This window comes from Symphodus melops (genome assembly GCF_947650265.1).
Source record: "Symphodus melops genome assembly, chromosome: 13".
In the NCBI taxonomy this organism is placed as follows: Eukaryota; Metazoa; Chordata; class Actinopteri; order Labriformes; family Labridae; genus Symphodus; species Symphodus melops.
Genome location: NC_136703.1, coordinates 17,496,807 through 17,518,984, shown reverse-complemented (window position 1 = coordinate 17,518,984; position 22,178 = coordinate 17,496,807). Strand labels below are relative to the sequence as shown.

At 38.8% G+C, this 22,178-nt stretch overlaps 1 protein-coding gene across 2 annotated transcripts in view; it reads right to left on the bottom strand.

Moving 5' to 3' along the window:
• Nucleotides 1-20,411, bottom strand: part of slc12a5b (solute carrier family 12 member 5b) — a 35,327-nt gene extending 14,916 nt beyond the window's left edge. For both annotated transcript variants that reach the window (XM_079360394.1, XM_079360395.1), the window contains exons 1-4: nucleotides 19,926-20,411; nucleotides 1,374-1,477; nucleotides 1,102-1,242; nucleotides 454-600 (exon numbers count right to left, since the gene is read on the bottom strand). In XM_079360394.1, coding sequence (XP_079216520.1) covers nucleotides 454-600; nucleotides 1,102-1,242; nucleotides 1,374-1,477; nucleotides 19,926-19,980 — 447 coding nt within the window. In that variant the 5' untranslated portion in view covers nucleotides 19,981-20,411. The remainder of the gene's footprint in view (nucleotides 1-453; nucleotides 601-1,101; nucleotides 1,243-1,373; nucleotides 1,478-19,925) is intronic.
• Nucleotides 20,412-22,178: the final 1,767 nt, after the last annotated feature.

Genomic DNA, 22,178 nt, shown 5'->3' with positions numbered 1-22,178 from the left:
AGAGCAGAAACACTGGACCACCTTTATGAATTCTCCTAACTTCTTTCTTAACAACATGACATATTCATGGGGTTAAGGTTAAGTGCATAGAAAAAGAAGAAACAAGGGACAACCCAAATGCACCATCAGTGTTTTTTCCCTAATGTTGTCCGATCGTTGTCGAATGTGGGTGTTGTATGTTTTTGTGCTTTCTCGTGGCTTTCTGAGTGGCCCCTAGTTTTTTCTTTTGGACTTTTTGAAGATAGTAAATTTTGTTTTGGGCTTTTGAGCTTATATTTAAGCTGTTTTATCCTGTACTCGGGTCCTCTTCCTGTTTTCCTCAACCCTGACAGTTACAAAAGTTTTACAGCTGACCTATAAACTTAACAGGCCTGTTTTTACGTGACAAGTGTTTTATGAGTGAACAGATGTGTTGCACGACAGACAGGCAGGGATGTCTGCAGATTTACTCACTGTGGAACAACACATAAAGACAATGATGAAAGAGCCCAATACGCCTCCGATCCCAACCATCCAGGTCATCCGTAGGAAGAGGATCACCCCAAAAATGTTCTGGATACACGGCAGGTACACACCCATCAGAGTGCCGAGCTGTGGAGCCTGAGAAACCCAAACCAGGAGAGTGATAATGTCAGATATGTGCAACCCATTTACCGAGCAGCTTACTCGCATGTGTTTGTTTCTGGTTGGAAGAGCTCTTTACTGATTTCATAGGTGTAGAACTTTACATCTACCATTCCATCCACTTCTCGTCTCAGGTACTCCTCTCTATGTGTGCAAAAGCTTGCATTGCATCCTTATTTAAAATTACTGCAAACTCAATTAAAAGAATGCAAAAAAACCCCCAAAACATTATTTAACAATAAATAGTCAAGGCTTTCAAATGACTCATACCCTGTTTATTACATGCATGATCTGCTGGGCATTAAGGTGCACATGACCTTTCTGTTCACAAGCCGGTGACTGTAGCTGCACCCTCTTTAATCTCAGATGCACCCTAAGTCCTTTTGTTCGAGAACCGGTCCTTGTACTGTGTACTGACATGAATATTAAGATCAAATACAGCATTTGCTCTCAGATGCCTGCTTGACTGTTCTTTACCTTGACAGGCTTTTTAGATGGACGTGCCCCCTCCTCATTATTCTCGGCCTCTTCATGTTCCTTGCTGCCGGTTGGCAGGTTGGAGTAGTTTGCCAGACTGCTAAGCAGAGAGGCGACCATTGGACTTGTATCCATCTCCTCCTGCAAGAAGCAAACAGTCAAATCACAACTGGTGGAATAAAACTGTGGACGTAAACTCAGTTTACTCTTATTTTAAGTTCAACAGCAGCGAGGGAGGGTTTGACATCCCAGGGTAGTGAGGCTGTCCTCACCTCAAACAGAGCCATATTTTTGCCGTCATACTGTTGGCTCTTCTCTGCATCACTGGCTGCGCTGCTGTTGATGAAAGGACTGCTCTCTTTGGGATTCCCATCACCTGGAACACAGAAACAACAACCAGAAAACTTAGAGCTGAGTCCTGGTTTCTCAGAGGTGATCACAGGCTTTCTGTAGTCAGGCTCAAGTGAATATTACAAATTGTAAATCATTTCAGTGTGTTAAAACAATCCATCCTTGGAGATTTAGGAAAATTATTGCATAATATTTTTTTCTGGGACAAAGATATTCACATTAGAAGGACAAGTAACTACAATAGTTGGTGTATTGCAAGTTCAGCACTCTCAATTTTGGTTGAAATCTACTTCTTTCTCTAATATGGTTTGTATGTTCTTGATGTAAGTAAACAGCAGGTAGGAAATAAAAATAAGAGAGAGAACCGACAATAATTAGCTAAAAAAATATTATACCAGGACATACAAGTCAAAAGAAAACTGCAGTAAAATTATTTTATACTGAAAGTAAAAAGATTCACAGGGAGTCAAAGGTCAAGATGAAATTGAAAAAAGTTACGTGAAAAACAAGACACATTATTATAAACACATATAGAACATTAGAGTCCTGTGTGGTGTCCTTTGGTCCAATAGTCTCCTTGTTTGTGTGCTCGGTGTATTTGCATTCGAATGAGGCTCATGGTTGAAATGACTGTGCCTAATTCCTGCCGAGATGCTATCCATGCTATTCCCCCTCATGCTTAGAATTTGTAATGTGTCGCTTTAACAGCTAAAATGAATCACACGTTGGTGCAGATCGCGTCAGAAGGGTACCATAGATGATCTGTTGTGCATCAAGTTAATCATCACACATAAGCCCAACAGTTTTTGTCATGATGTCATGAGGTGCCTTCACAAAAACCTCCATACTGACCTGCGTATGTTACATATTGGCTTTTGTCAAAAATGTGAAACAGTGAAAGAGTGTATTGGTGCTGATTATCACCAATAAACTTTAAATTAAAGTATAAACAAAAATAAAAAAAGTTGTCATTGTTTTTATTTTTACAACCAGCAGTTAACACATTATGTTTGTGCTAAATCATTGCACAAGAGCTTATGAATTTTTTTTTAATCAGGAATCACAATGGTAACGTGACAAGTGGGAATACCAAACAATGATCTCAAAGATGCTGAAAGGCTTTTGAGGTTTTTCAATAGAAAGAAAATGTTTTAACTGAGTCTCAAAAGCCCATAATGTAGAAAACATTGACCAGAACTGTGATGTGTAATGACTGTGAGTCATATGTGTTATTAAAGTGTGTGTTAATATTATTGGATCTGCCTTTGTGGGGCTTTGTGCCCTTTTCTTGTTTGCATGTCTGTCTGTCTTTGGGCTGCGCTGCATACACCCACCCTTGATTGGACAAAGGCTGACGGTGTGGGCCAGCGGTCTATTGGACAGAAGCTGTTGCCCGCCTGAGCAATAAATAGATATATTGTCTTGGACTGCAAATTCATTTGGTTGTTGATCATTGTTGGGAGTGAGAGAGGAGAGGGTCACTTTTATGCTACATCTGGTTTTCCCTTATTCTTGGAGTAACAGTCGTCTGTGGAGAAATTACACCCTAGTGACCAACCATTAATTAAAAGTATTTCTAGAAAATTAGAGGTTCTCATGTCACACTGATAAACTCATAACAAACAACAAACATAATGTCACAAGATTCCTCATTTGTCCAGTTCTACAGTCTTCTGTTATTTTTTTACGTTTTGAGGCTTTACGATAATCCAGACCCCTGTGGAAAAAATCTCCAACATCCTGTCTCCCATGATAAAAGAACTATAGGATGAAAAACAATGCATTCTGGGAAAGACTACGATCAGCTTCCCTTATCCCATGAAATATTGGGAAGTATCGCGAAAAGAAGTTATTAAAAAAGAGTCACATGACGTCCTGCAGCACCCTTAAGTGAAAGCTTCTTTATCAAGTTGTTTCTCTCAGGTCCCCATGCTGCAGCCGTATTATTCACTAAGCTTCAGAGAAAAAAGGAGAATCAAATAGCAGCTGAACTGCTCTCACGCAGCACATAATCCTCTGCTCTTCTAAAGAAGCCCCTCGCCCTTTTAATTGGATTAGAAAGATTTTTGATTTAAGGGTGATATTAAGATGTCAAGAGAATTAGATGTTATATCACCTTTAATAAATAACAAGCCCTGTATGTCCTCTTTCTACACTTCTCCATTGATAATGGGTTTTTGTTTTTTTAAAGGGTAACCTTAAATTTTGTTGGACTATCCAGCAGCCAAAAATGAAGACCCACTGGTTACCTGTTGGAATGAGCGTCAACAATTTACACACAGCCTGTGTGTGGTCTTTGAATAGTTCAGATGATGCTGAAGCCAACCACCTGAGTATTCTGTAATCCAGCATGGTTTGTAAATCTGCATTTAAAGCTCATTTCAGCTCTCGGCTTAGAGTGAAATCAGCTTTTAAAAAATTGCGATTTAACCATTTTTTTTCTAAATGTCTTTATGTGTAAGCGCATGGGCATGTGTGTGTTTGTGTGTCTTCGTTTCTTTGCACGTGTGTGTGAGGATATGACTATGTTTGCCTATTCTACTCTATGTTGTTTGAGTTATTTCAGCGCTGCTATCTCTAACGGGAAACAGAAATTGTGTTGATGAAAGAGGTATTATGTAAAGTCTTTAAGATAAATTAGACAACATATAATGTACTTCAACATGTGAAAAGGCCAGACTGGCAAAAGAATTAAAAAAAAGCAGTTCACAGTCCGTACTTCACCTCTGTTTTTTGCCTCCGGACTCTCAAAGAGTTGCAAAAACAATCCCTGTTAATCATGCAATGAAGCTGCAAGTCAAGGTCACTGGATAAGCAGTAATGGATTCTTGCTGTTGGCCCAAAGATATTACCCAGGGGATGGGGATGTTGTGTAATACACATACTTCACTGAACCATTTGTACTTTGATGCATTAATACTTTCATTCCAAAACGGCCTTAAGTTGTCCTGAACATTTCTGTATTTCCAGAACAAAATAAAAGTGTTTTGCCAACAAATGTCAATAATAATCATCAACCAACAAGCTGCACAAAACACACCTCTGACTTCTATCTGTGATTAACCCCCCCCCCCCCCCACCCCCCCCCCCCCAGCCCTGTGAGTGAACAAGAAAAAACAACCAATCAGGTGACTTTTTTCTGTTTGATCTCTTGGTTTCAAACCCAACAGTCCAAATTTCACCTGTCAGTGTCGTTGTCTTCTTTCCTGCATGAACTGCATTTTGAAAATTATAATAAGTAACACTTTGCAATATAGAAATGGACACTGACATGCTATATCTGAAATTCAGATTATCACACACGTATATGTGTATTTGTTTGTGTGTTAACCTGAAGTAAGAATGTCAAACAAAGTACCTAACAAGACTTTATAGAGTAGCTACTTTATAGATTGTAGAACACTTTGGTGACGTTTCTTCTTTTTTGCTCAGTTTAAAAGACAGAAGTTGAATTTCCTGCCATCTACATGTAATGTATCTCTTACATGGTAAATACGATCCTGTAAATTGTAGTCCAAACTTCTATGGCTGGAGATGATTTCACTTTTCTTGTCTGCAAATAGTCAACAATAGAGCTGGCACTGTAGCCTTGTTTCTGGAACATTTAGGGCTTATAATGCTTTTTGTGCCCAAAGATGCACGTAGAAAACAATCAGAACTTAAAGCCGATACCCAGACAATGAAGACAGATTAAAGTTGTATTTTCTGTCTGTTTGTACAGTGGTAATCCTGAACTGATACAATCCCCTTAAGGCGGATTCACACATACTCCGTGTTCACCACGGCCTGTCTGCGGCACATTTTTTTTTTTCTGTCAGATGCGTCAATTGACATTGGATCTGTTTCTGGAACATCAGCTAAGATCACTGATGATCAGCTGTACACACATCACGGGAGAACTACAAGATCACGCGGTAATAAAGAGCAAAACATGCAGACAACATGCCTCTTTTCCTTTCTGAAAAGGATTTGTTGTTCGCTTTTTGCTTGTTTTGGCATTACATTGATAAAATGAGGAAAATGTGATCGCAAGTCTGTATATTGCGTTTAATTTTTAAATTGACCTAATGATCTATGCCTTTCCTTGTCTGACTTTCTGTCTGGGTTGTGATATTCTGTCTAGTTTGACGCATGTCTGCTGTGTACACCGTCAAAAATAGACTTGTAGTGGCACAGCGCCTGCTGTGTGAACACAATGATTACCAAGAGTAGCGGCTAACTACGGCACTGTGCACAGTGCTGACGGACCGCAGCGCACATGCAGTATGTGGAAATGCTCCTTTAAAATCCCTACCATCTACTTGAACCTGCTCATCCAGCTCAGTGTGAAAACAACACAGAAGTCAATTTGTTTTTCTTGAAATACTCATTATCCAGAAAGAGATGATTAATAAGCGGTCAACTATGTTTTCCTAAAATGTTGTAAAGCCATTACAAGCACTAAAATCCTTTGTGATTTCCAAAATGTGATTGTAAATATGCTGCAGCCTTTATGGTGTTTATAAAGCTTTTTTCAGACATATAAAAGAGCACCATGTCTGAGCTTTAACAAGGGTAAGAAAACACACAAAAATCTCCATGGCCCAAGTGCACAACACATTTTAGAATGAATTGTTCCCCCTGACCCCTCCTTGTTTTACAAAGCGATTAATGGGAATGCTGCATGTGCTTGAAATACTTTTCTTTATTCATTTGAATCTTTCTGATCTCATCCATCAGTGTGAGGTCACATCAGTGTCTTGTTAAAGGCACACTGGGTTTGAATTTAAGATCATAATTGATCCTATTTCTGATGTGTTTAAGCTTTGCAGCACTTTGATGCATCCCACGAGGAAGCCTGGACAGAAGCAATTTAAAAAAACAAACAAAAAAAACATTTGGTTTCCTTTCTTGACTGTTATGCATCCAGACAAACTCAATCCAACTGTTTGAGCCTTTAACTGACTGAAACATCAAGCTTTACAGAAATGTCAGGTAATTGAAAGAGTAATTCCCTATGAAATAGAACTTCGACAGTATATCTAAGTGTTGTGTCGTGGCATATTTTAAACTGAAACGGGATAGAACCAATCTAAGACAGAAGGCAGGACAGAACGTTGGGATGAATTTGATTGGATCGTCAACTTCGACAACAGCTTTTTAATGTCTAAAACCTACATCCATACATCCATCCATCCATCCATCCATCCATCCATCCATCCATACATCCATCCATACATACATACATACATACATACATACACAGATTTTTGGTTTGAAAACTACTCAGCTAACGCTTTGTTGAAATATATTTGGCAGGGAAAATGAACATTTAACACAGGAATTCTGTATTAAAACTGAGAAAATGTGTTTTTTAGTACAAGGTAGTCTATTTTAGGACTTTAAGGTCGCTATAGGTATGCTCAATCTGAGAAAATTGAAGCACAGACAACAGCTTTGATTACACAACAAATATAAATGTCATGCTGGGAGATTAAAGAGGCAAGTGACCAACAAAAAAAACCAAAACATGGTTTCAAAGACCTACAAGAAGACGTGAAAGTTACTCAGGACTTAACAAAATGAATCTGCAAAGCCTCACATTCCTGAGTTAAACTAACAAACATCCCCACAGCAATATAACTGTGGAATTGAATCTAATATACTTTGGCAGACAAAAATCAGGGACTAAAGGCATTTAGTGCAGGAATTACAGTCCATATGGCATTATGGCTGCAGTAAGCACCAACACAGAGAGTATCTGAGGTGACAGGTGGGCTGGTGGGAACATATGAAGCAGTAACATACTAAGTGGACTTTGTGGGGGATGACCTGTTCCAATAAGGACGAGCGGCCTCATATAACCTGAACATTCATCATGTCTGAGGTGAATCACTGACTCAGTACAACCTTTCAATATCACTTTATCTGTTGTGTGCATGAGCAGAAACACACACACACACACACACACACACACACACACACACACACACACACACACACACACACACACACACACACACACACACACACACACACACACACACACACACACACACAGACATTTAGAAACAAACAGACTACCTAGTATTTGCATGGAGAGGATTCGCCGTTTGGATTTGGTGCGATACTCTTAAAAGTTTAGGGATATATTTAATAAAAAAAAATCTTCTATATCCCACAAACCAAAATCATTTTAAACACACTTCCCAACCTCTTCAGCCCTAAAACATTATGTCCAGGAAAAACAGCTGCACTCAGCTGTTACTGAACTTCACATCTATCGATTGTAATGACTAAAATGGCGATTGTCTAAATGTCAGTACCGGGAATTTGTTTTACCTTTAACAATAAAAAGCAATCTTCATTAAAACAGATTAGAAAAACTCCATGGGTCTGTGTTTTCCTATGGAAAACATGAATGTCTCTGTAAAATCTAAAAACAATCAAAAAGTTGTTGAAAAAATGTCAGTATCATATTGATGAAATAGGGAATTGAACAAATGTTCTTTAAAGTAAAGTTATGACTGTGATTCGACTCTGGTTGGCCAAGTTGAATTGTGGGTAATGTTAATCAGCTTTTGTCAATGAACAAGAGTGAGACCGATTAAAAATAGGGACAGCTCTGCTGCAGTTATTCATTTACTGCTTTTTAATGCTCAGTCTGGAGCCACACAAGGTGTTGGTAATGTACTTGGTAATCAATAAGGTACTTTGTTTCTAAATTGTAGTTTCTCAAAGGAAGTTAAGAATACGAGGGAGTTGGTGTTCCTGTCGAAAACAAGCCAGAGAACAAGAAAAAAATAAGCCACAACATGAGAGTTGAAGAACTCCAACCGGGAAAGGAGCACAAACTTGATCGAAATACTGATTACCGAAGGAGCTGCAAACAGTTAATCCCAGAATAGTGTGAAAGAGGCTTCTACTACTTCTGAATTATACAACAATATTTTTGTCACGTCAGGAAAACATCTTAATCTTAGTGAACAAAAGCCAAAAACGTTTGACCCCTACACTGTTGCTCAGCAGCTTCAAACTCTTCAGCCTACATCCCTGTTATCCCTCAGAAAAGACATGACGTATCTATGAGACGTGATTGGCTACGGTTCTGCAGATTTACCAAAAATAACATAGTTTATAATGACTGGATGGCAGCAGGCAGATGAAAAGCAGTGGGCGGTGTACACTTGTACCCTTGATGTGACATGGCCATTACAAAATGGACAGTTTATACCGGCTTTTAAAAGCTTAATAGGGTGCAGGCTCAAGGGGATTATCCAGCAGCTGGAGGCCACAGAGGAGGGCAGAAATTAACTTCAGCATGTGACAGACATGCACCAATCAGATGAACAGCAACCTCACATTTATATTAATCACAAGCACCTCATTCATTTTCACCTCGCCTGCTGGATGTGAGGAATTAAAGCTAATTCCATGGAGTCATTTGTTTAATTTATATCTATCTCCTGACCAAAAACACTCACAGTATATGTTTACAGAGTTTTCTGTCTTACAGAGACTCAACTCAGCAGGATTTACTCTTGGTCCTTTAATTCTTTTGCCAAAATTGAATCAACTTTGAGAATTATTGCCATAAAATGATACATTTGTTGATATCTTCCAAAGGCTGGATCTTATGGATTTTATTGATCCCAACATCAACCTTAATCTTGACTTGTGTCCTGACACCTCTAATCTAATATACAGGGGCGTTTGTCAATAGACAAGGCAGGCAACTGCTTGGGGGCCCAGGCCAGTAGGGGGCCCCCAAAGGCCTTAAACTAACCTATCTCATGACAGTTTAATCTCAGCTCATGTTCCCTCTTTGGATCCAGCGCTTGGAGAACGTCAACCATGTCAACCATGCTTAAACCACAACATTGCCTCAAAATGTGCAAATTTTGTATGACATTAGGAAACCTCCCTAATGGGGCCCTATCTGACACTACTCAATAACCTGCTAAATGTTGCATGCATTATTGCTGGAAAATAATAATGAATGCTGGTTGCAGGGGCCCCCAATAAATGTTTGCCTATGGCCCCAACAGACCCTAAAAGCGCCCCTGCTAATATAGCTGTAGCCTTCATATGAGTTAGCTTACAGCCTACTGATAATTTGTAAATGTTAGCATGCTATGCCACAATAGCGTCATACTCCAAAGTGTCTGACAAATACAAGGGGATGACTTTATAGAGCAGTGGTGTCCAAACGTTTTTTCTTGCGGGCCAAAATTGACGCGTTAGAATCGCTCACGGGCCACAGGTTTTTTTAATTTTATTTTTTTATAAATATTGGAAGGAACTTTTTGTATTTATAATTTTTTTTTTTTTAAGGTTTATTTTTCACCTTTATGCCTTTATTGATAGGGGAGGACAGTGGATAGAGTCGGAAACAGGGAGAGAGCAGGGAGAGACACAGGCCGGACGCGAACCCGGGCCGCCCGCGCGAGGAGCAAAGCCTCGCTATATGGGGCGCGCGCGCAGCCGCTGCGCCACCGGCGCCCCGAACTTTTTGTATTTTGACCCCAAAAATAATGTAAATACACAATAACTAATTGCATTGGGAAACTGTTGTGTTCTAATTTTTTGGAAAGAATAGTCAGGCTTTTATAGGTCTCCTTCACTAACATGAAAAAGAAAAAAAAGAACGAAATATGCCATCTGATGAGGCCTGGGGCCAAAATCTACTGATTCTTTGATTTGAAGTCAAGGGCCACAAAAAATCCACTCAAGGGCCACAAATGGCCCCCGGGCCGCACTTTGGACACCCCTGTTATAGAGGATAATAATCAAAAAGTCATCCTGAGCAGTGCCATCCCTCCATATCAGCAGAACACGCGCTGTGAGTCCGGCCTAGTCATCTATGAAAGGCCTCTTGTTTGCACAAATGTTTTTCCAACTCATCATCTGGTGTCTGTAAGGATAATGCACGTTAAAGACATTAAATAGGGGTCACTTCAGACTCCAGTTTATTTATGGTCACACTGTCACACTGTGTAAACAAAGACTTCATACATCACTCCAGTAAATGCATTAGCGGTTGTTGGACCTCTGCTTTTCAAATGTCAACTAATGCTAATATTTAGGTAGGGCAGCTGTTTGTACATGATATGTAGTTCAATAATGTCACTCATGCATAATATACTATACTACATTTTTTTCTCTTTGGGTCTCACTTTTGTCTGAAACCGCCCTGATCCTGAAAGGAATGTGTAAGAACATGTAAGAATAAAGAATCTTTAGTTCTGAACACTTCATTTAGCTATTAAAAAAGTCTGAGTTTAAACTCTCAAGGTTCACAAAAGTAGCCGAGGATTTCTCTTTCTAATATTAACCATGGGGTTAGACAAGTTGAGTTATTTTTTCTCTCTTAGTTGATAAAAGAGAGCTTAGAGCTAAGTGAGAAAACTGCTGCTGATTGCAGAGACCTGAGGGAAACTTTTCAGTCTAGGAGGTGATGATAAGATGAGGAGATGTATCTGGGCTGGAAACTTACCAGTCCGACACAAAACGACGTCCTTTTTAATCTGAAACTACTGACAGATCGATTACAGCTATTGACAGATATGGATGTGGTAACAGACTGTAGATATACTAGCTGACACGTACTCAACTAAGCTGTGTGGAGCCATTAACAGTCTTGACTTGCTGCTTTTAATTTAGAGGAACGCTTTGCCTGGCAAACAGATGCACAATTGATGATTTGCTTCATTTGTGATCTCTCTCTAAACAAACAACCTCACTCAAACATCCTGTAGGAGTCATTCATGGATCAAACACAATCAGGAAGTTCTTTATCTGCTTTGATCATGGTCCAGATCAGAGGCCTGACAGGCATTCTTAAGGGCCAAGGTGGAAATAATAGAGTCCCAGCTGCATGAGGTGGGGCACCAGAATGCAGAATGTTTTTAATTATAGGCATTGAACTGTGTTGTACCAAAAAATGCAGCCCAATAACACAGACATTTTCACTTGGAGAAAAATCTTAATTTCTTCCTGCTAAATCTTCATTTTAACCTGCATTTACTCATCAGGGGAATTATAGGTTTTAAAATCTGCACTCATAGCAAATATCCAGATAAATTGGTTGTCCTGCAAAAAAAGAAAGTTAAATGTCAACAAATAGAACTTATGAGAGAAATGTGGGATCTAACTGTGGGCTGCAACACACACACAAACTCTCAAGGGATAGTTTACATCTGCTGTTTCCTATGATACATTCATATAAATTGCTGATGTTTGCATGATGGCTATATATTTCATATGTCCTTTGCAGTACTTTTAGAGACATCAGAACATACCCATGTCGTCAGGCTTGCCTCACACCTTGCTAAGAGGTCTTGTTTCGATGTCAAAAAAAAGGGAGGAGAAAAACCAAACCAAAAATTCTAAAAATTCAAACCTGCCAAAAAAATTCCTGCTGTAAAATATGTTTCTGTTAACTTAAAAAAACATTTGTGCCTCTGACATCCACAAAGTCTATAAGAACATATGAGCCATGACGCTTCCCAAACAGAAAACAGCAATGTGTTCCTGGTGAGAATTAAATGCTTTGAATAATTCATTACGCTAATGAGACCACCCTGTTTCTGTGCTGGTTCATGTTTGTTAGCTAGGCATGGCTCAGATGTGGAGAGAGAAAGCAATCAGCAACATTTTAGGATTTTTCCAAATGGTAAAAAAACAGAAAACAAAAAAAACCTGCTTCACTAAAAAAATAGAGACAACAGCTTCACAGCTGACAGTGAACCAAATTGTAGCAGAACAAGAGTCACGCAACAGTTTTTAACCTTATACGAAGACCAAAACAGCTAGTGTATTGTTTAACTTCTGGGGTACTTGATAACTTTGTGCAGAGTTAATGTATATTAAGGTATATGCACAATCCAAAGCAACTGGCAGCAGTAGAATAATCTATGTGCTAACTAAAAGTTCCTTAGAGTGATGGTGTAATGATGGTTATAAGAGGTTTCATTGTAATTATGTGCCGAGCTGTCTTTTGGACATTAAGAGCAGGCCTAATAAAAGATAAATAACACTGCATGAGCGAGTGTGATTTGCAAAAAAGGTGGAAAGATATGTGCACTTGTCGATATCCCATCATCCTCAAAATCTTCACAGTTGATTCCAGTCTTTTTATGAAGATAGATTTGCCAGCTGCATGTGGAATTAATGTTCTTATATGCTTCAAAGTAAAAAGTAGATTAGTGTATTCCCAAACATTTTAAGTGGAGTTTGAGCAAACTGAAATCAAAGCCATTCCTTAGTTGTTTCTGCATACCCTGAATGACATATTGTTTTCTTTAAAGTTTCTCAGTTTAAGAAAGTAAAACCACTTTATTACGATTTTTTTGGGAAATACCCTCTTCCTGGTTTAAAGAAACCAATGTGAAAGAAGTCCGGTACCACCACATGAAAGAACCCCTCACTGTGGTATAAAAGAATCCCAACGCTATAAAGACAGAGGTTTTGGTTTTAAACCAGGGAAAAATATGACCAAAACAGATTTTTTGGTGAAACCACCATAAAAGAGAAAATGGTTCTTTATGGTTTGCAATAAAAAGTCGGAAATTAAACTTTTTCGGAAAATACCAAACTCAAAAACTAGTGCTTTATAGGCCTCTGATCCCCTATTAGTAATACTACAAAAATACAAATTTTACGAATTATAAAAACTGTTCCTTTATCTGTAGTTAAACATAAAAGGAGGAGGACAACACAAACCTTATGACATGAAAAGAAATTACTGAATTTTATTCAGTAAGAGACAAAGCAACAACCACCTCCCACAGCTCACTTTGAACCTTGAATCCTCCAGATCTACTGACTTAATTTCCTTCATCTTGACATTTATAAAGTAAGTGCAGTTTAGTTGAGTGGTAGTTATAGTTATAGTTAAAGAAATACTTGTATATAGTGCTTTCACAATTGCAGAAATCTCGATGTTTCTGATCGATATTTCCAGGAAGAGCAGCATGTCTGAAATTATACTCCTGCACTATGGTTTCTTTCCGTTAGTATGTTTCTCTCCACTCTTCTGTTGATAATGTGATTCTGTTAAACTACACGTAGCATTGTTATGAAGGAAAATATTCTCAGTGTGTTGCTTCGTCCGATACTTTTGCGTAGTTTGTTTTACCTCAGGAGACCCCAGGACCCCCTCCTGTCTGACAGGGTTAGTCTCCCGCGGTGAGTGCATTATGTGAAGAGCCAGCTCAGGAAAGTAGCCGGAGCAGTCCTACTGAAATTATCTAGATATTTTCAGGTGTGCATTTCAATCAGGAGAGACAAGTAAAGGATTTGAAGATGAAATGTTTATTTTACATATCTGATATTGATTGCCAGAGAATCTTGAACTGAACAGCAACAAGATCTTTCCCCCATAGAGACCAGACACTGGTGGTGGAGGTGTTCACAGATGATGTCATCTGGGTTGTTGCGATGACGAGTTGATCGAACTGAGAAGAATGGATTGGATGAGAAGATGATGATGATGTCATCTGAGGCAGACTGCATACACTTGGCTTGACCGGACAATGGCTGATGCTGTGATCTGAGGCTGATGGGATGAAGAATGTGATGAACTTGCGAAGACTCGGTGGCGATGGGGAGGTGGAGGAAAGCCATTTTCAAACAAGACAGCAGCCATGTAATATGCTAACAATGAGGGAGTAGAGCAGAGCTATTAGATAGATACGACCAGGCGATATGAACAACTGATTACAAGAAAATAAGTGAGTATGTATGGAGAAGCGTTTTGACATGGTATCAAAATAAACAATAAAACAAGCGTGAAAAATACAGTCTTCCTTTCTTCTCTCTCTTTTTCTAAAGCTACATGTAGAAAACCGCAAAAGATGGCAAAGAATTGTAGTTAAAAAAGGGTTTGTATAGCAGAAAAGACGTGAAGTTCAGCCAATTTAATTTGTTCTGGTTAGTTTACACACTACATTATATTACCTGTTAGTTTAATACAATACAATACTCGGACAATGAGCCCTCTTTTTAAGTCTCCAGTATAGTTACATTCAGGTTTGTTACATCACTGATCGGATGTGATGTTGGGTTTCAACAATTAGTCCACCCATTTCTTCTGGATTAGAGAGGTATAAACTATATCAGGTAACCATGACAATAATTAATAGGACAATGGAATTGTCTTTTCACAGGACATGTTGACAACAAATAAAATACAGGAAATAAACACAACTAAATTGGTAAATACTGAAACTAATATAGTTAAACTATGGTGTAATCTTGCACGCATGATCTGTGCTCTCTGTTTCTCCCTCACTGCTGGGAGAGAAATGGTGAGGAAGGAATGAGACCACACCGTATTCAATAACCACTAATCTCAGACGACTGGCTGGAGTGAAGTTGTAGCTCAGAGAGAGGATTAGTGAATGTTATATCACCATTTTCTCTTGTCTTTCTCCACTTTAATCACTCTGCTACTGAAGCTCCAAGTGTGCTGTGATCTTGGTCTAATTAAAGTCATCAAAGCCTTGGCCAGTCATGTCACTGTGACGCGCCTTAGGAAGTGTCAAGTAGAGAAAACCACAAAAACACAACACTTTGCAAAACGTATTATGTGTTTCTATAAATGATCTATTAGTAGACAATGCCAATCCAGATGGAGGATACAAAGAGCTGCTTTATACATGAATGTTGTAATATCACTTGCTCAAAAAAAAAAAAAAAAAAATTATGTTGGTGTGGCAAACAAAAGCCCTTGTTCTTTCAGTATTATTTGTTTTGCTTATATTTATTCAACTATAATTTCATATTGCAAGGGCTTCTGTCAGTCACCAGTGATTAAATCCACCATATAAGTCTCCAAAAGTTTGGTACTGTTTAATATCTAAATTTCAGATTCAGACGTAGACCCAGAGATAAAAAGTGGTCAGGAGGGAGGATGCTGTTTGGATAAGAGGGGACCTAAAGCATTTTACCTATGATAAAGGCCTATTGCTGTTATTGCAACAAGCAAATTTAGCTGTAATCGTAAAGAACTTAAAAGGTGCCATATAAAATAATAGCTCCAAGTATCTCAATAGCTCAATATTAAATATGTTGTTAAATATGTAGCTTCACTCACATCAATCTCAAAGTGCTGTGTAAGTAGAAAAGGAAAAAAACTGCTGACTACTTGTTCAGCATCACACAGCTGAAAAACACATCAAATGCAAGTTGAGCAATGAGCAGCTAAAGAGCCAAAAAATACCTCTCAGGGCTTGACAGAAACACGCAAGTGTTGTAATAATAATGTAGTTCTAAAACGTGGATAATTAATGTACATTGATTTGCTAACAAGTAAAAAATATCAACTCTACCTTATCTTTACAGTTTGTATTGTTGCCCCCAAACATCTAAGATGCAGAGGAAACATAGTAAGTTAATAAACAGCTGTTAGGCATCTATAGCTGCAAGGAAATTAATGGTGACCTTGATGCTGAACATCTGGGTGTTTTATACAACCACACTTTGTCAAGGCCAATTTTCCATAGATGACACGCTATTGTTTAACACTTCATCTGTCTTGAAACTAGCGTGCCTAAAGCAAAAAAAAAAGGTGAAACAAAATAATGTTATAGCATGCAATGTCAACACTGTTAATGTTACCTCAACTACATTAGGTTATCGAACGTTAATCTGAAACAGCAGGACAAGTCATCTAAGAAGACATCACAGGTGTTGTAATGTAGGTCGGTTAACTCTAAATACCACGGTCCACACGTGAATCTAGAACATAAATCTACATTACATGTACTGCACTTAGATCCTCTTCAGACATGTACAGAAGAGGTCAAAATCTCCTGAATTCAACTTCAACCTTCTGATCCTCTCACTCTATAGATTGAGATTAATGTCTTATCGGACTACACTTCGGTTGTTGAAAAGCTCATTTGAATCTGTCACAATCCCATCTGTTAGACACTTCTGTCAAATGCTTGCGGTAAAAGGTTTGTGTGAAGTGTCAGACTTGTGTCACTATTGTTGGACACTGATACAATACAGTCAATACATCAGCGAAGGTAGAAAGCAGAAAATTCAAGTCTATGGGGCATTAAGAGTGTAGCTTTACATAACACATCACTCCTCTGCAATGAGATAATGCCTGCTGCACAACAACATGACGGCTCATGCCATGGACAAAAGAGACTAATGAAACACAAACTGACAGTTATCTCACAGCTTATAACATGCCTCAACCCCTAACACACCAAAGCCAGACCAAAATATATTTTCATGTTTTAGAATTTAAAGCTCATGCCTTATCGCTTAATTCTGTTTTAAATAAAAAGTTAATAGTGATAGAAGCTACTTATCGAAAAAATGTGACGACATTACAACAGGGGACTTTTTGGTCATTATTTAAAACGCAGCTATGACTCTAGCAAGAACCATTATCTGTATTAAGTGGAGCAGAAGGTTTATTCTGTGCATCAATCATCCACCTATGCTAATGTTAGTTTACCCTTCTCAGGGAAATTGCAAAACTCTGCATTAACGTATGGGCAATCAGACAAATTGGTTCAGATACGAACACCACTGCATGAGCTAACGGCATCTGGCAGGCAGATTAAGTCCATCCAGTGTGCTGTGATTGGGTTAGGGTGGTCAAGAGGTTCATACATCTCTGACTAAAGGATAAAAAAATTATGATAATGATAAAGAAAGAATAATGCCAAGCACTAAACAAAAAGCTCAATGCTACTCTAAAGCTATGAAGCTACAGCGGAAGCACACCCTGGCAGAGTCACTAGGAAGAGCTAAATAGTAGCTCTAAAGCTAATACATTGTGCAAGTTACACTTTTTTTTCCTTAAAATTCCAAAAGCACACGTTTGAAAATGTACCATGCAGCCAGTTCTTCCATATTTTTACCAGAGCGTAAGACTAGCCAGCTTTCCGTTTGCATTGTCATTGCACTAAGCTAAGCTAAATAGTGCTAACCCACTCCTGTCAGTCAATAATTCACCTTAGAGAGGAAGTTTTTTGACATCAACAACATGCACTGACTTGTAAAATAGAAGAACATTTTGTAAAATAATGCAGGGAAAATGCCCAACTTTGGACCTCTTTAAATAAAGCGACCTCAACCAGCTGACCTCTTCAGTCCACATTGAAAAGTATTAACTGCGGTAACCATTAGTGAACCAGTTCATCATCAGTAAAAAAGCAGATTCATAAAAGCCGTAAACAAACAAGTCCACTGTCCAAGTAAAACTTCCCAAAGCTGTGAGCAAGACAGAAGACTTACAGACCTTTAGTCACTCTAACTGACATTCACTACTGAAAACTGACTACATAAATTTGAAGCAGCCAGAACTGTTCATATGATTTACATCATATATTATATGTTTATACATCTCCTATCAAAGTTTAATCTCGCCCAGTCTAAACAGGGCTAAGTGGGCAATTCCAGACCATCTGCTCCAAGAGTGACAAGGACGATGAGAGTGTTAGTAGTGTTAGCTTAGATCCATTTATATTGCCAGTGGCCCCTCCAGGGATCTCATTAATCAGTCACCTTGCCCACTCTGTTAATACAGGCCAGAATAAAATGACTTGCTTTATCTGTCTAGGTGTATCAACGACCCACTAACAGCAACGCAGCCTACATCTCTCTGGTGTAAGCTGCCAGCTCTCATTTTTTTAGACATGCTTTTAAATAAAAGGCTGTTGGTGGAATATCAGTTCTCACAAGGCCCACAACATGCCATAACATGTCAAGGCCTCTGTGACACCTCAAGAGATCACACCTACTGTATGTGGTGAACTGTCAGACTCATTTATACACAAAATGGCAATGGTGCAAGTTAATCCTTGAAAATAATATGCTTCGCTTCATGAATAAATATTCAAGACAGGTATCAGGGAATCTAAAAATTGAGAATACATTGCAGTGATGATTTTTTTATATTCAATATACACAAACTGAGACAAAAAGACATATTTGTGCATGTGTAACAAGTGAGAATATGGAAGTTTTCTTCTCAAAGACCTAATTTAGGTCTAATTAGTCAAAATGATTCAATATAGAAACAAGTTTTAGCCTGACATCACTTAATCAGTGTAAACGATAAATCAACTTGAGCTTGTAAAGCACTATTCTTCTGACTACTTAAAGTGCTTTATATCTGCACATTCACACCCGCTGCTTCATGCAAAGGCTGCTACGTTATATAGCAGCCTCTGCATGAAGCAGCAGGAGCATCTTGGGGTATCATGCCCAACAACACATCACACATTTGGCTGCAGGAGAGAACTTGTGGTTTAAATTCCACCTAAAGTCATCTTATTTGAAGTGGAGCAGATACAATGTTTTGATTCAACAACTTTTAGACTTTTTTGGGTACTTCTGTTAGAGAAATCAATATTTTTAATTATTGACGCCATGGCTGATGAAGCAGAATTCTGTGAACTGATGGCAGCCATCTTGGTTGTTTAAAAAAAACAAAAAACAACTCAACTGCAAATCTGTCTGTACGTGAAGGCTATAAAAATCAGCTGCCAGAGTGAATTAGACATGAGTTTGAAGGTTCTTCCTGTCGCCTGAAGAAAAGGATACATTTTCATTTGTAATAGTGTGTTCAGAATTTATTATGCTGTATGTGCTCACAGGCACAATGACAAAAAAAGAATATTAAAGAACAATAACTAATGACATTAGTTGTTTATTGGCCAATTAGTTTAGTGATTAGTGTCACAACTTACATAGAAGTCTCTAATTTCGACGTCTGGTCTGAGGCAAAACCAGGAAAAGTATTCTGTATCAAAACAGAGATAGATAGTTCTAGTGAAAACCTGGATCTGTGAAAACTTTTTTTTTTCAAACTTGAATACATTATAAAATAATGCATTTACGTGCTATTTAGGTTCACTCAGACAACTGAAATCATAAACACACATGCACTTTCATGAAAGGCTGCTATTGCCCCTGGTTAGTTTTTAGTAATGGGTATAACATGAAAGGCTGATGTGCCCCAGACTCTCTGCAGGGGCGATACACAGTTCACTAGAAACCTTTTTCATACATTTATGGAAGTCATTGACATGGAATAATATATCATAAAGTAAGTGACGGACCTATCAGAAAACATCTAAAAGCACATCTGCTGCACCAAGATGTCAAAGCCATCTATTAAAAAAACAGCACTCTTTCAAAACCAGGTTAGAGCAAGCAGACAAGAGGGGGGAAAAAGTCTCACATGGTCTTGCGTGTAACCCCAAGAGGTGCGCTGCACGTGCATTAAAGTCAAGTAGGGTGGAGGTCGGTTTTTAGCATGGTGTGTGTGTGTGTGTGTGTGTGTTAAACCTAAATCTGTTTTTTTTTTTTTTTTGTATGTCACCACTCTTTACACACAAAATACCTGTAGCCCTTATGACATAATCTTGCAAACTCTTTCTAACTCTCTAACCCTGACTCTCTCTTTGGGGCACCCACGCACACTCCTCTTTTATGCGTGTGTGGCAGGTTTCATCACTCACCCTGGCTGTTGGGTCCCCCCTCTGCCTCCTCGCAGTCCGTCATGTTGTGTAGCATCCACTCTTCTCCTCAGGCTGTGGGCGCTGAGTCTCTTGATCCTGTTGCTCAGAGAAAAGCACTGGGTGGGCTGGAGTCTCTGACAAGATGCGCTTTACTTGTGTGTTTGCCTCTCTCTTTTTTGTTGCCTCTGGATGTTGTTAAGAAAGGGGGAAAAAAGAAAAAAGGGAAGAAAGCAATCATTTATCCTCTCTTTCACTTATCTTTTGCTTGATTATCTGTGTCTCTCTTCCGTAGGGTGATGGAGAGACTGAGAGAGGCTGCAAAGGAGACGAGATGAGCATGATGGTGCTCGGTGTCACATGCACGCTCTTGGTTTCTGTGCGCCACTCACCCCCCAGTCAGTTTAAGCCTGATGACTACATTCATCATGTATTCAGAAGGTATTATCCCTTCCTCCCTCCCGCTCTCTCCCTCACGCACGTTCATCATCATCCATCTCATCATGAGAGAGGGATGGATGGATGGAGTGGGATTGAGAAACAGGAGCTGCAGGACAGATAACAAAGTACTGCCTCCTGAGATTAAGCACCTCCTTTGATGTTCTTTTCAGACGGAAGGATAGATTCCATTTCATTACTTTGTATTCATCCCTCTTTTGTTATTCCCCCCCCCCCCCCCCCCCCCCCCCCCCCCCCCGCGCGTCTTTCTCTCTTTTATATTTTGCTGCATGGTCATGGTCCATTATCAGTGTAAGGGCTGTAGGCTGTACTTGTATAACCCTTTGAATTTAAAATACAAGCCATAACCACATAATATGGTTGAACTGCCCTGGTGTCTAGAGTTTTTGAAAATGTAAAGGAAAAAAACAAAAAATCAATCTTTGATAATGTCAAAGATATCTCATTTTCATCTCAGCTACTGTCCAGCTGCCCCATGATGTTTTCTGTGACTCAAGTTTTCCTGACACTATTGGTTGGTTCACGTTTGTATGCATGTTTTAGACCACTAAACAGCTTATTAAGAAGCTTCAGTTTTAAAGTGAGAGTGGGTTGAAATGGCAAAACTCTGGACAGCAAAATTAGAAGATCCCAATATCGATTTGCAAGAGGGATAGTTGTGTTTTCCTAGGTTCATGGCATCTCCAAACAATTTAACTAATTGCCATGTGGTAAAAACTGTCAGTCATAAAAAGCCACAAATAATGGGACTTTAAGTGTGGTGTTCAAAAACTACTAATCCTGAAAAACCTAGTTAGAGCATATTGAAGTTTTCATTTACTTTGATATGGTGTTCCACAGGGTTCAGTACTTGGTCAATTATTTTTTCGTATACAATCACTTGTATATGAAATGCTTTTTCATGCTAGTTTGCCATCTTTTACTTATATGTTTAGATTTTTTCTCAGATCAACTTTTACTTTGTAGCTTCAAAGACACTTGTTTCAGTCTTCCTATTGGCACTGTTTGGTCACTAAATTATAGCTCCTTAGGGAGGCAACATTATGAATTCAAATTAGTGGTGAAAGACCACTGAGAGAATTTGTGTGGCAGAGCTGGTTGAAGGGGACAAATGAACATGACAGAAAGATGAATGGAGGAGTAAAGTGAGAAGAGGGAAGGAATGTGCATGTGGTTGTTGAAGACTACAAAACTGCAGGCTTGTTTGTTTTCATGTACTTTCACATGTGGTGCTTGTATCATTTTGGGAATGGGCCTCTCTAATCCCCACCACCTGCCTGGAGACAAAGATAACTTAGCCAAAAAACACAACTAGCATTAAATGGATGAAAGAGGAAAAAACCTTTTTTTCTTTTTTTTTTTTTATTTCTCGAACCATTAGTATTTGTATGCTTGACATTATGTCACAATGAACTGGGTGCTCATCTCTGGTTAGATGATCTCTGACTTTTGGCAGATGTTCAGAGAGACTTTATCCTCACTGACTGGCAGCAGATACGGACTGTATCATGTCACCCAGGAGTGCACAGGCAACTTTGATATTTAAAACAACAAGTGATTGGGTGTTGGGTTTCAAAAAGCCAAATAGGATAGACATAAATGGACAAAGCCTTGCAATTATCTAACAATATACCCCCACATCATCATGTGGCCTTTAAAGCATGAACAAATGTTTTGGTCAATAAGTATAAATACATCTGTAAACAGAAATTTTACTTACTTAAAGTCATGGCAAAATTTAAGCTAAATATTTCCGAAGAAAATTCACAATATAAAATTCTAAATTGTGTGGTTTTC